The sequence below is a fragment of the Lampris incognitus genome, chromosome 16 (assembly GCF_029633865.1).
Source record: "Lampris incognitus isolate fLamInc1 chromosome 16, fLamInc1.hap2, whole genome shotgun sequence".
Taxonomy (NCBI): domain Eukaryota; kingdom Metazoa; phylum Chordata; class Actinopteri; order Lampriformes; family Lampridae; genus Lampris; species Lampris incognitus.
In genome coordinates this window covers 2020682-2041602 of record NC_079226.1, presented here as the reverse complement: position 1 = coordinate 2041602, position 20921 = coordinate 2020682, and the positions used below count along the sequence as shown (strand labels likewise).

General features: G+C 47.0%; 1 protein-coding gene across 1 annotated transcript in view; it reads right to left on the bottom strand.

Annotated features, from left to right (window-relative positions):
- The window catches only part of kiaa0586 (KIAA0586 ortholog), a 130778-nt gene that overhangs the window by 16401 nt on the left and 93456 nt on the right, over nt 1-20921 (bottom strand). The window contains exons 20-24 of the mRNA XM_056296270.1: nt 20177-20469; nt 19967-20040; nt 10528-10629; nt 9504-9723; nt 3586-3743 (exon numbers count right to left, since the gene is read on the bottom strand). Of these exons, the coding sequence (XP_056152245.1) occupies nt 3586-3743; nt 9504-9723; nt 10528-10629; nt 19967-20040; nt 20177-20469 (847 nt within the window). The remainder of the gene's footprint in view (nt 1-3585; nt 3744-9503; nt 9724-10527; nt 10630-19966; nt 20041-20176; nt 20470-20921) is intronic.

The following is a 20921-nucleotide window of genomic DNA, read 5'->3' as shown; positions in this document are numbered from 1 at the left end:
GAGAAGAGAGAGACAGAGACGTATGAGGTTGGGAGAAAGAGGTAGAGTGGAAGAGAGAGACAGAGACATGTGAGGTTGTGAGGAAGAGGAAGAGAGGAAGAGAGAGACAGAGACATGTGAGGTGGCAGAAAGAGGAAGAGAGAGAAGTGTGAGGTTGTGAGGAAGAGGAAGAGGGGAAGAGAGAGACAGAGACGTGTGAAGCTGGGAGAAAGAGGAAGAGGAGAAGAGAGAGACAGAGACGTGTGAGGTTGGGAGAAAGAGGAAGAGGAGAAGAGAGAGACAGAGACATGTGAGATTGGGAGAAAGAGGAAGAGGAGAAGAGAGAGACAGAGACGTGAGGTTGGGAGAAAGAGGAAGAGGGGAAGAGAGAGACAGAGACGTGTGAAGCTGGGAGAAAGAGGTAGAGGAGAAGAGAGAGACAGAGACTTGTGAGGTTGGGAGAAAGAGGAAGAGGAGAAGAGAGAGACAGAGACGTGAGGTTGGGAGAAAGAGGAAGAGGGGAAGAGAGAGACAGAGACTTGTGAGGTTGGGAGAAAGAGGAAGAGGGGAAGAGAGAGACAGAGACGCGAGGTTGGGAGAAAGAGGAAGAGGGGAAGAGAGAGACAGAGACGTGAGGTTGGGAGAAAGAGGAAGAGGAGAGAGACAGAGACATGTGAGATTGGGAGAAAGAGGAAGAGGAGAAGAGAGAGACAGAGACTTGTGAGATTGGGAGAAAGAGGAAGAGGGGAAGAGAGAGACAGAGACATGTGAGGTTGGGAGAAAGAGGAAGAGGAGAAGAGAGAGACAGATACGTGTGAGGTTGGGAGAAAGAGGAAGAGGAGAAGAGACAGACAGAGATGTGTGAGATTGGGAGAAAGAGGAAGAGGGGAAGAGAGAGACAGAGACGTGCGAGGTTGGGAGAACGAGGAAGAGGAGAAGAGAGAGACAGAGACATGTGAGGTTGTGAGGAAGAGGAAGAGGGGAAGAGAGAGACAGAGACATTTGAGGTTGGGAGAAAGAGGAAGAGGGGAAGAGAGAGACAGAGACATGTGAGGTTGGGAGAAAGAGGAAGAGGGGAAGAGAGAGACAGAGACATGTGAGGTTGGAAGAAAGAGGAAGAGGGGAAGAGAGAGACAGAGACATGTGAGGTTGTGAGGAAGAGGAAGAGGAGAAGAGAGACCAAGACGTGACGTTGGGAGAAAGAGGTAGAGTGGAAGAGAGAGACAGAGACATGTGAGGTTGTGAGGAAGAGGAAGAGGGGAAGAGAGAGACAGAGACATGTGAGGTGGCAGAAAGAGGAAGAGAGAGACGTGTGAGATTGTGAGGAAGAGGAAGAGGGGAAGAGAGAGACAGAGACGTGTGAAGCTGGGAGAAAGAGGAAGAGGAGAAGAGAGAGACAGAGACGTGTGAGGTTGTGAGGAAGAGGAAGAGGAGAAGAGAGAGACAGAGACGTGTGAGGTTGGGAGAAAGAGGAAGAGGGGAAGAGAGAGACAGAGACATGTGAGATTGGGAGAAAGAGGTAGAGGAGAAGAGAGAGACAGAGACTTGTGAGGTTGGGAGAAAGAGGAAGAGGGGAAGAGAGAGACAGAGACATGTGAGATTGGGAGAAAGAGGAAGAGAAGAGAGAGACAGAGACTTGTGAGGTTGGGAGAAAGAGGAAGAGGGGAAGAGAGAGACAGAGACGTGAGGTTGGGAGAAAGAGGAAGAGGAGAAGAGAGAGACAGATACCTGTGAGGTTGGGAGAAAGAGGAAGAGGAGAAGAGACAGACAGAGATGTGTGAGGTTGGGAGAAAGAGGAAGAGGGGAAGAGAGAGACAGAGACGTGTGAGATTGGGAGAAAGAGGTAGAGGAGAAGAGAGAGACAGACACGTGTGAGGTTGGGAGAAAGAGGAAGAGGGGAAGAGAGAGACAGAGACCTGTGAGATTGGGAGAAAGAGGAAGAGGGGAAGAGAGAGACAGAGACATGTGAGGTTGTGAGGAAGAGGAAGAGGGGAAGAGAGAGACAGAGACATGTGAGGTTGGGAGAAAGAGGAAGAGAGAGACGTGTGAGGTTGTGAGGAAGAGGAAGAGGGGAAGAGAGAGACAGAGACGTGTGAGGTTGGGAGAAAGAGGAAGAGGAGAAGAGAGAGACAGAGATGTGTGAGGTTGGAAGAAAGAGGAAGAGGGGAAGAGAGAGACAGAGACATGTGAGGTTGGAAGAAAGAGGAAGAGGGGAAGAGAGAGACAGAGATGTGTGAGGTTGGGAGAAAGAGGAAGAGGGGAAGAGAGAGACAGAGACATGTGAGGTTGGAAGAAAGAGGAAGAGGGGAAGAGAGAGACAGAGATGTGTGAGGTTGGAAGAAAGAGGAAGAGGGGAAGAGAGAGACAGAGATGTGTGAGGTTGGGAGAAAGAGGAAGAGGGGAAGAGAGAGACAGAGACATGTGAGGTTGGAAGAAAGAGGAAGAGGGGAAGAGAGAGACAGAGACATGTGAGGTTGTGAGGAAGAGGAAGAGGAGAAGAGAGACCAAGACGTGACGTTGGGAGAAAGAGGTAGAGTGGAAGAGAGAGACAGAGACATGTGAGGTTGTGAGGAAGAGGAAGAGGGGAAGAGAGAGACAGAGACATGTGAGGTGGCAGAAAGAGGAAGAGAGAGACGTGTGAGATTGTGAGGAAGAGGAAGAGGGGAAGAGAGAGACAGAGACGTGTGAAGCTGGGAGAAAGAGGAAGAGGAGAAGAGAGAGACAGAGACGTGTGAGGTTGTGAGGAAGAGGAAGAGGAGAAGAGAGAGACAGAGACGTGTGAGGTTGGGAGAAAGAGGAAGAGGGGAAGAGAGAGACAGAGACATGTGAGATTGGGAGAAAGAGGTAGAGGAGAAGAGAGAGACAGAGACTTGTGAGGTTGGGAGAAAGAGGAAGAGGGGAAGAGAGAGACAGAGACATGTGAGATTGGGAGAAAGAGGAAGAGAAGAGAGAGACAGAGACTTGTGAGGTTGGGAGAAAGAGGAAGAGGGGAAGAGAGAGACAGAGACGTGAGGTTGGGAGAAAGAGGAAGAGGAGAAGAGAGAGACAGATACCTGTGAGGTTGGGAGAAAGAGGAAGAGGAGAAGAGACAGACAGAGATGTGTGAGGTTGGGAGAAAGAGGAAGAGGGGAAGAGAGAGACAGAGACGTGTGAGATTGGGAGAAAGAGGTAGAGGAGAAGAGAGAGACAGACACGTGTGAGGTTGGGAGAAAGAGGAAGAGGGGAAGAGAGAGACAGAGACCTGTGAGATTGGGAGAAAGAGGAAGAGGGGAAGAGAGAGACAGAGACATGTGAGGTTGTGAGGAAGAGGAAGAGGGGAAGAGAGAGACAGAGACATGTGAGGTTGGGAGAAAGAGGAAGAGAGAGACGTGTGAGGTTGTGAGGAAGAGGAAGAGGGGAAGAGAGAGACAGAGACGTGTGAGGTTGGGAGAAAGAGGAAGAGGAGAAGAGAGAGACAGAGATGTGTGAGGTTGGGAGAAAGAGGAAGAGGGGAAGAGAGAGACAGACACGTGTGAGGTTGTGAGGAAGAGGAAGAGGGGAAGAGAGAGACAGAGACATGTGAGGTTGAGAGAAAGAGGTGAAGAGAGACAGAGACATGTTTGTCACCTGTGCTGAAGTGTGTGTGTCCTTCAATGATGGGTGGGGAAATGATTGATCAGTCTGGAGGTCAGAGATCACCACACTAGTCCTGACTAGTTCAACTGCCAGGTCTCCCATGGTAACAAGGCTCTGATTGGTCACTTCAAAACTCAGCTGGGTGAGATCTGAGATGAGAGAGAACAAATAGAACACAGCCTTCAAGTCACATGTGTTCAAAACCAAACCAGATCCAGTAGAATCCCATTCACTCATGTGCTGAACACCAAAAACCAACACATGGAATACAGATGTCGACCACACACACACATACACACACATACACACACACACACACACACACACACACACACACACACACACACTGCAAAGTGTGACGTGCAGGCTGGTGTGACACAGTGTGAAATGAGGGCTGGTGTGAGAAAGTGTGGGGTGCAGGCTGGTGTGAGACAGTGTGAAATGCAGGCTGGAGTGAGACAGTGTGGGGTGCAGGCTGGTGTGAGACAGTGTGAAGTGCAGGCTGGTGTGAGACAGTGTGGGGTGCAGGCTGGTGTGAGACAGTGTGGGGTGCAGGCTGGTGTGAGACAGTGTGGGGTGCAGGCTGGTGTGAGACAGTGTGGGGTGCAGGCTGGTGTGAGACAGTGTGGGGTGCAGGCTGGTGTGAGACAGTGTGGGGTGCAGGCTGGTGTGAGACAGTGTGAGGTGCAGGCTGGTGTGAGACAGTGTGAGGTGCAGGCTGGTGTGAGACAGTGTGAAATGCAGGCTAGTGTGAGACAGTGTGAGGTGCAGGCTGGTGTGAGACAGTGTGGGGTGCAGGCTGGTGTGAGAAAGTGTGGGGTGCAGGCTGGTGTGAGAAAGTGTGAGGTGCAGGCTAGTGTGAGACAGTGTGGGGTGCAGGCTGGTGTGAGACAGTGTGAGGTGCAGGCTGGTGTGAGACAGTGTGGGGTGCAGGCTGGTGTGAGACAGTGTGGGGTGCAGGCTGGTGTGAGACAGTGTGGGGTGCAGGCTGGTGTGAGACAGTGTGGGGTGCAGGCTGGTGTGAGACAGTGTGGGGGGCAGGCTGGTGTGAGACAGTGTGGGGTGCAGGCTGGTGTGAGACAGTGTGAAATGCAGGCTGGTGTGAGACAGTGTGGGGTGCAGGCTGGTGTGAGACAGTGTGGGGTGCAGGCTGGTGTGAGACAGTGTGAGGTGCAGGCTGGTGTGAGACAGTGTGGGGTGCAGGCTGGTGTGAGACAGTGTGAGGTGCAGGCTGGTGTGAGACAGTGTGGGGTGCAGGCTGGTGTGAGACAGTGTGGGGTGCAGGCTGGTGTGAGACAGTGTGGGGGGCAGGCTGGTGTGAGACAGTGTGGGGTGCAGGCTGGTGTGAGACAGTGTGAGGTGCAGGCTGGTGTGAGACAGTGTGGGGGGCAGGCTGGTGTGAGACAGTGTGAGGTGCAGGCTGGTGTGAGACAGTGTGGGGTGCAGGCTGGTGTGAGACAGTGTGGGGTGCAGGCTGGTGTGAGACAGTGTGAGGTGCAGGCTGGTGTGAGACAGTGTGGGGTGCAGGCTGGTGTGAGAAAGTGTGAGGTGCAGGCTGGTGTGAGACAGTGTGGGGGGCAGGCTGGTGTGAGACAGTGTGGGGGGCAGGCTGGTGTGAGACAGTGTGGGGTGCAGGCTGGTGTGAGACAGTGTGGGGTGCAGGCTGGTGTGAGACAGTGTGAGGTGCAGGCTGGTGTGAGACAGTGTGGGGTGCAGGCTGGTGTGAGACAGTGTGGGGTGCAGGCTGGTGTGAGACAGTGTGGGGGGCAGGCTGGTGTGAGACAGTGTGGGGTGCAGGCTGGTGTGAGACAGTGTGAGGTGCAGGCTGGTGTGAGACAGTGTGGGGGGCAGGCTGGTGTGAGACAGTGTGAGGTGCAGGCTGGTGTGAGACAGTGTGGGGTGCAGGCTGGTGTGAGACAGTGTGGGGTGCAGGCTGGTGTGAGACAGTGTGAGGTGCAGGCTGGTGTGAGACAGTGTGGGGTGCAGGCTGGTGTGAGAAAGTGTGAGGTGCAGGCTGGTGTGAGACAGTGTGGGGGGCAGGCTGGTGTGAGACAGTGTGGGGGGCAGGCTGGTGTGAGACAGTGTGGGGTGCAGGCTGGTGTGAGACAGTGTGGGGGGCAGGCTGGTGTGAGACAGTGTGGGGTGCAGGCTGGTGTGAGACAGTGTGAGGTGCAGGCTGGTGTGAGACAGTGTGGGGTGCAGGCTGGTGTGAGACAGTGTGAGGTGCAGGCTGGTGTGAGACAGTGTGAGGTGCAGGCTGGTGTGAGAAAGTGTGAGGTGCAGGCTGGTGTGAGACAGTGTGGGGTGCAGGCTGGTGTGAGACAGTGTGGGGGGCAGGCTGGTGTGAGACAGTGTGGGGGGCAGGCTGGTGTGAGACAGTGTGGGGGGCAGGCTGGTGTGAGACAGTGTGGGGGGCAGGCTGGTGTGAGACAGTGTGGGGGGCAGGCTGGTGTGAGACAGTGTGGGGTGCAGGCTGGTGTGAGACAGTGTGGGGGGCAGGCTGGTGTGAGACAGTGTGGGGGGCAGGCTGGTGTGAGAAAGTGTGAGGTGCAGGCTGGTGTGAGACAGTGTGGGGGGCAGGCTGGTGTGAGAAAGTGTGAGGTGCAGGCTGGTGTGAGACAGTGTGGGGGGCAGGCTGGTGTGAGAAAGTGTGAGGTGCAGGCTGGTGTGAGACAGTGTGGGGTGCAGGCTGGTGTGAGACAGTGTGGGGTGCAGGCTGGTGTGAGACAGTGTGGGGTGCAGGCTGGTGTGAGACAGTGTGGGGTGCAGGCTGGTGTGAGACAGTGTGGGGTGCAGGCTGGTGTGAGACAGTGTGGGGGGCAGGCTGGTGTGAGACAGTGTGGGGTGCAGGCTGGTGTGAGACAGTGTGGGGTGCAGGCTGGTGTGAGACAGTGTGGGGTGCAGGCTGGTGTGCCTTCAGCACCTCTGGTAGCGTCTGCATTACATCACATTAAATATAAGCTAAAGTGTCCTGTGTGGCACACGGCACTAAATCCGTCAGGGTGAGGACAGGACAAACATCTAATTTGTCATCTTGACCTGGATGGTGTGTCAGTATCAAGTTAGCCAGTAAACTGGATGGTGTGTCAGTATCAAGTTAGCCAGTAAACTGGATGGTGTTTCAGTACCAAGTTAGCCAGTAAACTGGATGGTGTGTCAGTATCAAGTTAACCAATAACCTAGATCGTGTTTCAGTACCAAGTTAGCCAGTAAACTGGATGGTGTTTCAGTACCAAGTTAGCCAGTAAACTGGATGGTGTTTCAGTACCAAGTTAGCCAGTAAACCGGATGGTGTGTCAGTATCAAGTTAGCCAGTAAACTGGATGGTGTTTCAGTACCAAGTTAGCCAGTAAACTGGATGGTGTTTCACTACCAAGTTAACCAGTAAACTGGATGGTGTTTCAGTACGAAGTTAACCAGTAAACTGGATGGTGTTTCAGTATCAAGTTAACCAGTAAACTGGATGGTGTTTCAGTACCAAGTTAACCAGTAAACTGGATGGTGTTTCAGTACCAAGTTAGCCAGTAAACTGGATGGTGTTTCAGTACCAAGTTAGCCAGTAAACTGGATGGTGTTTCAGTATCAAGTTAGCCAGTAAACTGGATGGTGTTTCAGTACCAAGTTAACCAGTAAACTGGATGGTGTTTCAGTATCAAGTTAACCAATAACCTAGATCGTGTTTCAGTACCAAGTTAACCAGTAAACTGGATGGTGTTTCAGTACCAAGTTAACCAGTAAACTGGATGGTGTTTCAGTACCAAGTTAGCCAGTAAACTGGATGGTGTTTCACTACCAAGTAAGCCAGTAAACTGGATGTTGTTTCAGTATCAAGTTAGCCAGTAAACTGGATGGTGTTTCAGTACCAAGTTAACCAGTAAACTGGATGTTGTTTCAGTATCAAGTTAGCCAGTAAACTGGATGGTGTTTCAGTACCAAGTTAACCAGTAAACCGGATGGTGTTTCAGTACCAAGTTAGCCAGTAAACTGGATGGTGTTTCAGTACCAAGTTAACCAGTAAACAGGATGGTGTTTCAGTATCAAGTTAACCAATAACCTAGATCGTGTTTCAGTACCAAGTTAGCCAGTAAACTGGATGGTGTTTCAGTACCAAGTTAGCCAGTAAACTGGATGTTGTTTCAGTATCAAGTTAGCCAGTAAACTGGATGGTGTTTCAGTATCAAGTTAGCCAGTAAACTAGATGGTGTTTCAGTACCAAGTTAGCCAGTAAACTGGATGGTGTTTCAGTATCAAGTTAACCAGTAAACTGGATGGTGTTTCAGTATCAAGTTAGCCAGTAAACTGGATGGTGTTTCAGTACCAAGTTAACCAGTAAACTGGATGTTGTTTCAGTACCAAGTTAGCCAGTAAACTGGATGGTGTTTCAGTATCAAGTTAACCAGTAAACTGGATGGTGTTTCAGTATCAAGTTAGCCAGTAAACTGGATGGTGTTTCAGTATCAAGTTTACCAGTAAACTGGATGTTGTTTCAGTACCAAGTTAGCCAGTAAACTGGATGGTGTTTCAGTACCAAGTTAACCAGTAAACAGGATGGTGTTTCAGTATCAAGTTAACCAATAACCTAGATCGTGTTTCAGTACCAAGTTAGCCAGTAAACTGGATGGTGTTTCAGTACCAAGTTAGCCAGTAAACTGGATGTTGTTTCAGTATCAAGTTAGCCAGTAAACTGGATGGTGTTTCAGTATCAAGTTAGCCAGTAAACTGGATGTTGTTTCAGTACCAAGTTAGCCAGTAAACTGGATGGTGTTTCAGTATCAAGTTAGCCAGTAAACTAGATGGTGTTTCAGTACCAAGTTAGCCAGTAAACTGGATGGTGTTTCAGTATCAAGTTAACCAGTAAACTGGATGGTGTTTCAGTATCAAGTTAGCCAGTAAACTGGATGGTGTTTCAGTATCAAGTTTACCAGTAAACTGGATGGTGTTTCAGTACCAAGTTAGCCAGTAAACTGGATGGTGTTTCAGTATCAAGTTAGCCAGTAAACTGGATGGTGTTTCAGTATCAAGTTAGCCAGTAAACTGGATGTTGTTTCAGTATGAAGTTAGCCAGTAAACTGGATGGTGTTTCAGTACCAAGTTAGCCAGTAAACTGGATGGTGTTTCAGTACCAAGTTAGCCAGTAAACTGGATGGTGTTTCAGTATCAAGTTAGCCAGTAAACTGGATGGTGTTTCAGTATCAAGTTAGCCAGTAAACTGGATGTTGTTTCAGTATGAAGTTAGCCAGTAAACTGGATGGTGCCTCAGTAACACGTTAGCCAGTAAACTGGAATGTGTTTCAGTACCACGTTAGCCAGTAAAGGTGTCAGGGTGCTTTGTGGAGTGGTGTTTCTATGATGGCTAAGTGGTGTTGATGAAGTTCTTCTAAAGCCAGGTTTGAAGAGATATTTTGTTTTCTAGGCTCTTCACCTCTCCACAGCTGCTTCCTGTTGGAGGGTCAATATTGGTGTTGGCTGCAGTGGGGGGGGGGGGTTCCAGTTAGAGCAGCAACTTAGACGTACTGTCTGTGCGAGAGCAAGGAAACAGAGCAGCATTCACGACTCTGAAAACACATCACACACTGTTTCCAACGCAGGAATGTGTGGACCTCCCACTGGATTCACCCCTCCACCCCCAACAGCCTCCGTCCAGCCTGCAAAACTGGGGGATAACCTGAGAAACACCCACTCCTAATACAGCTTCCATACACATCAACACACACACACAAACAGACACAACTTGACATACTGTACTTTCAGCCTGTTAACAGCTTTCATTCTGGCTTGGTAAGTCATTTTAACCACAGACCATCACATTCTGAACTATTCTAGAACCACTGTTTCTGTTTTAGCAGCCAGAAGTTCAGAACAGAACTGGATCAGAACCACAGGTCAGTCCTCTAAAGACTCCTGATTACCTTCACACATAGACAGTTGTCCAGGAGAGGACGCTTGCCTCTGCCCGGCTGACAAACTCCTCCCACAGCTGATGGAATTTGTAGTCTCTGAGACCATGCTCCTGGCATTTGTAGTCCTTTTTGGTTTGGTATTCCTGTCACTGGGTTCCAGCAGGGAGAACCTCTGATGTCCATTTACCTCCCCCATGCTCACCTCCTCCCCCTCCTCCTCCCAGAAGCCCTGAGGATGCAGACGGTCAGAGGTCATGTGACAAAGATGATAAAACATGTTTGTGATGCCTAAACTGGAGAAGAGGAGGAGAGAAGAGAAGAGAAGTGAGAAGAGAGTTTTGCATGTACAGATGGGTAACAAGTGAAAGGAAAAACCAATATAGAGTGTCTCTTAGAAAGGTATTGGGCTACCACGAGCCTCCAGAACATCTTCAGTGCTCCTTGTCATACAAGTGTCTGAACTCTAATGGAGGGATGGAACACCATTCTTCCCAAACATATTTCCTCAATTGTTGTTTTGATGGTGATGGAAAGCGCTGTCTACTTGGTCCAGCATCTCCCATAGGTGTTCAACTGGGTGACGATCTGGTGACTGAAGGCCATAGCATGTGATTTACTTCATCTTTATCCTCATTAAACCATCAGTGAACCCTCATGCCTGTGGATGGGGGAATTGTCATCCCGGAGGAGACTGCTCCCATCAGGATGGAAATGTTTCATCATAGGATGAAGGCGGTCACTCAGAATAACTTTTTATTGATCTGCAATGACCCTTCCCTCTAAGGGGACGAGTGGACCCAAACCATGCCAGAAAAATGCCCCCCACAGCATAGCAGACCCCCGGACCCCCTCGCTGTAGGGGTCCAGCATTCAGGTTTTTCCTACAATTTGGCACCTGTCTGGATGTGTTCTTCAAACATGTGATAATCGTGCCATCTAGTGGTCAGACATATAGTTACAATTTATGGTCAAGAAGTGTGTGTGTGCGTGTGTGTGTGTGTGTGTGTGTGCGTGCGTGCGCGCATGCGTTTACCTCGCGCTGAGTGTGCGAGAGTCCCCGGTCGATCTTGGCCAGCAGGGTCAGGAGAGGGTTGTGGTGAACTTTGACCTGCCCCTCACTGGGGGGGTCAAATTCCTGACGGAGGAAAACTGTCATTATGGAAACTTCAGAGTGCAGGTTGATTGACTTCATGCAAAACCTTTTTTAGCGTCTCTTAAATTTGTTCTTGGCCTGGTTTGATGTCATGATACCATGCCTGGTTTGATGTCATGATATCATAACTGGTTTGATGCCATGATACCATGGCTGGTTTGATGTCATGATATCATAACTGGTTTGATGCCATGATACCATGGCTGGTTTGATGTCATGATATCATAACTGGTTTGATGTCATGATATCATAACTGGTTTGATGCCATGATACCATGGCTGGTTTGATGTCATGATATCATAACTGGTTTGATGTCATGATATCATAACTGGTTTGATGTCATGATACCATGCCTGGTTTGATGTCATGATATCATAACTGGTTTGATGCCATGATACCATGGCTGGTTTGATGTCATGATATCATAACTGGTTTGATGCCATGATACCATGGCTGGTTTGATGTCATGATATCATAACTGGTTTGATGTCATGATACCATGCCTGGTTTGATGTCATGATACCATGGCTGGTTTGATGTCATGATACCATGGCTGGTTTGATGTCATGATACCATGCCTGGTTTGATGTCATGATACCATGGCTGGTTTGATGTCATGATATCATAACTGGTTTGATGTCATGATATCATAACTGGTTTGATGTCATGATACCATGCCTGGTTTGATGTCATGATATCATAACTGGTTTGATGCCATGATACCATGGCTGGTTTGATGTCATGATATCATAACTGGTTTGATGTCATGATACCATGCCTGGTTTGATGTCATGATATCATAACTGGTTTGATGCCATGATACCATGGCTGGTTTGATGTCATGATATCATAACTGGTTTGATGTCATGATATCATAACTGGTTTGATGTCATGATACCATGCCTGGTTTGATGTCATGATACCATGGCTGGTTTGATGTCATGATACTATGGCTGGTTTGATGTCATGATATCATAACTGGTTTGATGTCATGATACCATGCCTGGTTTGATGTCATGATACCATGGCTGGTTTGATGTCATGATACCATGGCTGGTTTGATGTCATGATATCATAACTGGTTTGATGTCATGATACCATGCCTGGTTTGATGTCATGATACCATGGCTGGTTTGATGTCATGATACCATGGCTGGTTTGATGTCATGATACCATGCCTGGTTTGATGTCATGATACCATGGCTGGTTAGATGTCATGATACCATGGCTGGTTTGATGTCATGATACCATGCCTGGTTTGATGTCATGATACCATGGCTGGTTTGATGTCATGATACCATGCCTGGTTTGATGTCATGATACCATGCCTGGTTTGATGTCATGATACCATGGCTGGTTTGATGTCATGATACCATGGCTGGTTTGATGTCATGATATCATAACTGGTTTGATGTCATGATACCATGCCTGGTTTGATGTCATGATACCATGGCTGGTTTGATGTCATGATACCATGCCTGGTTTGATGTCATGATACCATGGCTGGTTTGATGTCATGATATCATGCCTGGTTTGATGTCATGATACCATGCCTGGTTTGATGTCATGATACCATGGCTGGTTTGATGTCATGATACCATGGCTGGTTTGATGTCATGATACCATGCCTGGTTTGATGTCATGATACCATGCCTGGTTTGATGTCATGATACCATGCCTGGTTTGATGTCATGATACCATGGCTGGTTTGATGTCATGATACCATGGCTGGTTTGATGTCATGATACCATGCCTGGTTTGATGTCATGATACCATGCCTGGTTTGATGTCATGATACCATGGCTGGTTTGATGTCATGATACCATGGCTGGTTTGATGTCATGATATCATAACTGGTTTGATGTCATGATACCATGCCTGGTTTGATGTCATGATACCATGGCTGGTTTGATGTCATGATACCATGGCTGGTTTGATGTCATGATACCATGCCTGGTTTGATGTCATGATACCATGGCTGGTTTGATGTCATGATACCATGGCTGGTTTGATGTCATGATACCATGCCTGGTTTGATGTCATGATACCATGGCTGGTTTGATGTCATGATATCATGCCTGGTTTGATGTCATGATACCATGCCTGGTTTGATGTCATGATACCATGGCTGGTTTGATGTCATGATACCATGGCTGGTTTGATGTCATGATACCATGCCTGGTTTGATGTCATGATACCATGGCTGGTTTGATGTCATGATACCATGCCTGGTTTGATGTCATGATACCATGGCTGGTTTGATGTCATGATACCATGCCTGGTTTGATGTCATGATACCATGGCTGGTTTGATGTCATGATACCATGCCTGGTTTGATGTCATGATACCATGGCTGGTTTGATGCCATGATACCATGGCTGGTTTGATGTCATGATACCATGCCTTGTTTGATGTCATGATACCATGCCTGGTTTGTAAAATGAATGTGATACCATTAAACCTTCAGTAAGCAAAGTCAGCACGCTTAAGGCAGAGGATGAGGATGGCTGGCTGTGAGGACTGTACATAAAACAGAACTACAGTCTGTGAGCTATCTGATGAGCTGTTGAAGATGTGTCAGTGAGATTAGTCTCTATTAAACAGGTCATCTTGACTCTTATTCCTCCAGCTCAACATCTGAGTTAATCATTTATAGACAGAGAAAGACTTAAAAACTAAGAACTGACAAAAAAGAATTGAATTACAATCCAGAGTGCAGCCTGGTTTCAATTCAGCTGAGTATATACTATACACACACACACACACACACACACACACACACACACACACACACACACACACACACACACACACACACACACACACACACACACACACATATACTACTACTACTACTACTACTACTACTACTGTGGGCTACTCCCATTAGGGGTCGCTATATTTATATATATAAATACAAATATATACATGTATATATATTTGTGTTTTTGTGTGTAAATGTGTGACTTTGTTAAAAGAAACACTCAACGGTAGGGAAAGTACTCAACAAATAAGGAGCAAAATAATCCAGTGAGTTAAGTAAATTCTTTGTGAGACAGTACAAGCCTGTTTCATGCCATAAGCTAATATATGTGTGTGTATATATATATATATCCATCCATTATCCAAACCGCTTATCCTGCTCTCAGGGTCGCGGGATGCTGGAGTCTATCCCAGCAGTCATTGGGCGGCATGCAATATATGTACATATGTTTGTATGTATCAAAACAGAGACTATCCTAGACTAGTCTAAACTTGATTATGCAATACCCATGTGTAGACCTATTGTATTTAAATTTATTTTTGATTTTGTCTCATACTGAACTACTCTTCTCATGAGGTAACAATGCATGAAGGCATGCAGGTCTCTCCTCCACAGAAAGGCATGTTGTATGGATTCACATACGTCAGGTCTGCTCCGCTCATCACTTTTAATCTTTTTCTTTTTTTTTTGTGAATTTTTCCCTCTTTTGCCCCCCAGTTGTACTTGGCCAATTACCCACTCTTCTGAGCCGTCCCGGTCTCTGCTCCACCCCCTCTGCTGATGCGGGGAGGGCTGCAGACTACCACATGCCTCCTCCCATACATGTAGAGTCACCAGCCGCTTCTTTTCACCTGACAGTGAGGAGTTTCACCAGGGGGACATAGCACGTGGGAGGATCACACTATTCCCCCCAGTTCCCCCTTCCCCCCAAACAGGCACCTCGACTGACCAGAGGAGGCGCTAGTGCAGTGACCAGGACACATCCCCACATCCGGTTTCCCACTCACAGACACGGCCAATTGTGTCTGTAGGGACGCTCGACCAAGCCGGAGGTAACATGGGGATTCGAACCGGCGATCCCCATGTTGGTAGGCAACGGAATAGACCACTACACTACCCGGATGCCCCACTTTTAATCTTACCAACAAAAGAACCTAGAAAATTGAGGTAATTGCTGAATGACATGCTTTTTTAATTAGTTCTTTCTCATTGTTTAAGAACTACTGTGGGTGTTAACACTTATATGATTCATGTCATAGTTACATATTCAGATGATGTTGACGATGTTTACAGGAAACTTTAGGTCTAGTTTTAGTTTGATCATTATAACTGGATCACATGCTACAATACCACAACCAAACCCAGATCAGCAATGCATAACAGTCACCTCTCTGTGAAGATCAGCACTGCGTAACAGTGACCTTTCTGTGAAGATCAGCACTGCGTAAGTGACCTCTCTGTGAAGATCAGCACTATGTAACAGTGACCTCTCTGTGAAGATCAGTCCTGCGTACCAGTGACCTCTCTGTGAAGATCAGCACTATGTAACAGTGACCTCTCTGTGAAGATCAGTCCTGCGTACCAGTGACCTCTCTGTGAAGATCAGCACTGCGTAACAGTGACCTTTCTGTGAAGATCAGCACTGCGTAAGTCACCACCCTGTGAAGATCAGCACTATGTAACAGTGACCTCTCTGTGAAGATCAGTCCTGCGTACCAGTGACCTCTCTGTGAAGATCAGCACTATGTAACAGTGACCTTTCTATAAAGATCAGCACTGTGCAACAGTCACCTCTCTGTGAAGATCAGCACTGTGTAAGTCACCACCCTGTGAAGATCATCACTGTGTAACAGTGACCTCTCTGTGAAGATCAGCACTGTGTACCAGTGACCTCACTGTGAAGATCAGCCTTGCGTAACAATGACCTCACTGTGAAGATCAGCACTATGTAACAGTGACCGCTCTGTGAAGATCAGCACTGCGTAACAGTGACCTTCCTTTGAAGATCAGCACTGCGTAAGTCACCACCCTGTGAAGATCATCACTGTGTAACAGTGACCTCTCTGTGAAGATCAGCACTGTGTACCAGTGACCTCACTGTGAAGATCAGCCTTGCGTAACAATAACCTCTCTGTGAAGATCAGCACTGCGCAACAGTGACCGCTCTGTAAAGATCAGCACTGCGTAAGAGATCTCTCTGTGAAGATCAGCACTGTGTAACAGTGACCTCAGCACTTTTTTGATCATTTGGTCTTAGTTCAGCCGTAACAGTAACAGTGACCTCTCTTTGAACACCAGCACTGTGTAACAGTGACCTCTCTGGGAAGATCAGCACTGCATAACAGTGACCTCTCTTTGAACACCAGGACTGTGTAACAGTGACCTCTCTGGGAAGATCAGCACTGCGTAACATTGACCTTTCTGTGAAGATCAGCACTGCGTAAGTGACCTCTCTGTGAAGATCAGCACTGTGTAACAGTGCCTGCTCTGTGAAGATCAGTCCTGCGTAACAGTTACCTCTCTGTGAAGATCAGCACTGCGTAACAGTGACCTCTCTGTGAGATCAGCAATGTGTAACAGTGACCTCTCTGTGAAGATCAGCAATGTGTAATAGTGACCTCTCTGTGAAGATCAGCACTACGTAAGTGACCTCTCTGTGAAGATCAGCAATGTGTAACAGTGACCTCTCTGTGAAGATCAGCACTATGTAACAGTGACCTTTCTATAAAGATCAGCACTGTGTAACAGTGACCTCTCTGTGAAGATCAGCACTGTGTACCAGTGACCTCACTGTGAAGATCAGCCTTGCGTAACAATGACCTCTCTGTGAAGATCAGCACTATGTAACAGTGACCTTCCTTTGAAGATCCGCACTGCGTAAGTCACCACCCTGTGAAGATCATCACTGTGTAACAGTGACCTCTCTGTGAAGATCAGCACTTTGTACCAGTGACCTCACTGTGAAGATCAGCCTTGCGTAACAATGACCTCTCTGTGAAGATCAGCACTGCGTAACAGTGACCTTCCTTTGAAGATCAGCACTGTGTAACAGTGACCTCTCTGTGAAGATCATCACTGTGTAACAGTGACCTCTCTGTGAAGATCAGCACTGTGTACCAGTGACCTCACTGTGAAGATCAGCCTTGCGTAACAATGACCTCTCTGTGAAGATCAGCACTATGTAACAGTGACCGCTCTGTGAAGATCAGCACTGCGTAACAGTGACCTTCCTTTGAAGATCAGCACTGCGTAAGTCACCACCCTGTGAAGATCATCACTGTGTAACAGTGACCTCTCTGTGAAGATCAGCACTGTGTACCAGTGACCTCACTGTGAAGATCAGCCTTGCGTAACAATGACCTCTCTGTGAAGATCAGCACTGCGTAACAGTGACCTTCCTTTGAAGATCAGCACTGCATAAGTCACCACCCTGTGAAGATCATCACTGTGTAACAGTGACCTCTCTGTGAAGATCAGCACTGTGTACCAGTGACCTCACTGTGAAGATCAGCCTTGCGTAACAATGACCTCTCTGTGAAGATCAGCACTGCGCAACAGTGACCTCTCTGCAAAGATCAGCACTGCGTAAGAGATCTCTCTGTGAAGATCAGCACTGTGTAACAGTGACCTCAGCACTTTTTTGATCATTTGGTCTTAGTTCAGCCGTAACAGTAACAGTGACCTCTCTTTGAACACCAGCACTGTGTAACAGTGACCTCTCTGGGAAGATCAGCACTGCATAACAGTGACCTCTCTTTGAACACCAGCACTGTGTAACAGTGACCTCTCTGGGAAGATCAGCACTGCGTAACAGTGACCTTTCTGTGAAGATCAGCACTGCGTAAGTAACCTCTCTGTGAAGATCAGCACTGCGTAACAGTGACCTCTCTGTGAAGATCAGCACTACGTAAGTGACCTCTCTGTGAAGATCAGCAATGTGTAACAGTGACCTCTCTGTGAAGATCAGCAATGTGTAATAGTGACCTTTCTGTGAAGATCAGCACTGCATAACAGTGACCTCTCTGTGAAGATCAGCAATGTGTAACAGTGACCTCTCTGTGAAGATCAGCAATGTGTAATAGTGACCTCTCTGTGAAGATCAGCGCTGTGTAATAGTGACCTCTCTGTGAAGATCAGCACTGCGTAACTGTTATGTCCCTGCCCATTCTGTCATCTGAGGTGGTGCCTGAGAAGGCGGAGCCAGTGAAGTGGTGCTGATTGCTGCACTGACTGCAGACGGGCAATACCTGAGGTCTTCCCCTACTGACCCCTATAAAAGCTCACAAGTCCATGTAGTCAGGCGGCTTAGCAAAATGATGGGGACAAGCCGGACAAAAGCACCAAATTTTTTCCACGTGCTCTCCATCACCATAGCTTTCAATTTTTGATGGGAGCCACTTCATCAAGATGGCGGCCATCTTGGATTTCAAGATAATTTCCAATATCTCAGCTTCCAAGCCAGAAGGTCAATCCTGATGTCAAAATATACATTTTCTGGGTCAACAAATGTATTAAAGCTATTGAGAATATCAATAGATGACTATTTTTTCTGATATTAGATAATTTAGTTCATTCTGGCAATATATCTGCACAATTATGTACATTATGCACAACATATTTTTGTAACACACAGCGTGAGCATTCCAGTAGACAATAAGGTAAGTAAAGTTCATGCAGGCCTTCAACTACATGGCAGCGAATCTGCACACTCCCGTGACCATAGATGCCCAACACTTTTGACTTCTGGAGCGCTACACAGTTGTCCTTTACGACAAGACGAGTGATTTGGAATCTGTCAATGAAGCACGGAGAGAGTTGTTCTGCCAGAAGAACAAAATGATGGAACACATTCCACCAACGCAAGATTCACTGCTGCAGCACGTGAAGTGAGTTGCTTACCAGTCTGGGATCTGGGCGACATCTGAACTGGCCCAGCAGCCGACACCCAGTCCAGAAGGATGGGGATGGACACTGGATGGAGACAGCCAGATCTGGCTTCCTGTGTGGAGCATTCTACTGATGGCGTCAAAAGCCTGCAGCGAACTAGTCAAGTGCAGTTGTCAAAGCACAAGTGGTTGTGGTGCAAGGTGCTCATGCAAGAAGGCACACTGGAATTGCACAGATCTTTGCAGTTGTAAATGTGACATAATTTGAATATACTTTATCTTAGAATATTATATATTATCTTAGTAAAGATAATAAAGTTCAATTCAATTCATGCATGTTGTCAGTTTTTCAGTGTACATGTATATGACCTATATTAACATATGTCTGACCGTTTAGAAACGGAGTTGAAAATTATGTAAATATATTGTCAGAATGAACATATTTATTTGATCTTGGCACAAATAATCATCTAGTGATATTCTCAATAGCTTTAATGCATTCATTGACCCAGAAAATGTATATTTTGACACCAAGATTGACCTTCTAAGTGGCTTGGAAGCTGAGATATTGGCACTTAAAGATTTTACATCCAAGATGGCCACCATCCGTCATCTTGATGAAGTGGCTCCCATCAAAAATTGAAAGCTATGGTGATGGAGAGCATGTGGAAAAAATTTGGTGCTTTTGTCCAGCGTGTCCCCATCCTTCTCAAATCTGGTCCTAAGCCGCCTGACTAATGGACATGGAGAGGTCCTCTCACATTTTTGAATGCTGTTTGTTTGACTTTTTGTAAACTTTAGTTAACTTTTGCCTGGCACTCATGCTTATGTTCTATATCCTTTCTTTTTTTGATTTTGGGACCCTCCTTTCATTTTCATTTTTTATTTTGGCTTTACCAGGCAGGGCAGTGAGTATTGTTTCCGTTGTCCGTTTGTGTGTAGTGTATTCATCTTAGTTTACCCTTATCACTGCCCTGCCTTAGTTATCCATGAGTTTGCCGTTTGGTTCTTTGTTGTTGTTGTTTTGTTTTTGTTTTTTATGCATTGACCAAGTTGTAATAAAATGGAAATAGTGACTCTGAACTGTTTTCTTTAGCGGCTTTCTTATGGTGTGGCTCTTGCAGCACTTTTTTGGTCTTAGTTCAGCCATAACAGTAACAGTGACCTCTCTGTGAAGCTCAGTACTGTGTAACAGTGCCCTCTCTGTGAAGATCAGCACTGCATAACAGTGACCTCTCTGTGAAGATCAGCACTGTGTAACAGTGACCTCTCTGTGAAGATCAGCACTGTGTAACAGTGACCTCTCTGTGATGATAAGCGCTGCGTAACAGTGACCTCTCTGTGATGATCAGCGCTGCGTAACAGTGACCTCTCTGTGATGATCACAGCTGCGTAACAGTGACCTCTCTGTGAAGATCAGCACTGCCTAACAGTGACCTCTCTGTGAAGCTCATATGCAGAAGCTCTTGGGCTCAACAGAAGACTGGCTTTACTGGGCCACTCCCAACAAACACTGCTGGTACTGGTGGTACTGTATGATTGTGTAGTACTGGTGGTACTAGTGTATGAATTTGCAATACTGCATTGGTACTGGAGTATGAATGTGTAGTACTGGTGGTACTGTTATATGACTGTGTAGTACTGGCTGTACTGGTGGTGAAATTCTCACCATGTCCTGTAGCTCCTGGAGAGAACTTGAGAAGCTACTAGTGCCTAGAAAAGATACACTGTCCTCCTGCAGAGCTAAGAGACAGAGAGACAGAAAGTCAGGGATAATCTCCAGGTAGTAGTTCCATGCTCAGATGAACATACTGATCTGTTTCTGTGTGTATTTGTGTTTGTCTGCATGTCTCAGGATTTCTCAGTAAGTCAGTCTTACCTGTCGTAGTCAGTAGCTGGTTGGGGTTGATAATCAGTTCTCCCTCTGAGATGTGTTTCATGGCTGTGTCCGTCCCCACTGTGACTGAGGACCTACTACCAGTACTACTACTGCTAGAAGTACTACTACTAGTACTACTGTCTCCGGAGGAAGTGGGGGGTAATTGTGTCGGCTCAGGCCTGGGGGCAGAGGTTGAAGAGAGGGTGGGAGAAGAGGGAGTCTGGGGTGGAAGTCTGGAGGGAGGTGGAGAAGGAGAGGAAAGAACAGGCTCCTTTTCTTCGACTGACATCACCCTGAAGACAGGCAGAATGAGACACAGAGAAACAAATGAGAGACAGAGAGACAAACGGTAAAAATAAAATGGTACATGTTCAATTTTTTTGGCTTAGAGTTTATTTTATTAGAGCGGCACCAGAGTAATACTGTTTACTTATTATCTTTTTCCAGCTCTTATCAGGGATCAACAGCCATATTTCCACTGGCGAATAAACGGATTATACAGATATTAACAGGTGAATTGACTGAAAAAAGAGATGAAAGCAAAACACTGTTGAAAAGTCTCCATCATAGAGTTGCTGTTGTAAGTCAAGGTGACCAGCCGCAGCCTTGCCTGTCTTTAGTCTAATCCAAATTTGTCAGCTAGTTTCTGAATCACATTTGGTTCTATCATTCACAACTAGTATGTAAGAAAAGGCCCTCACACCACTACTGACTCCAACACAACAAAAGTCATTCAGCTTGACTT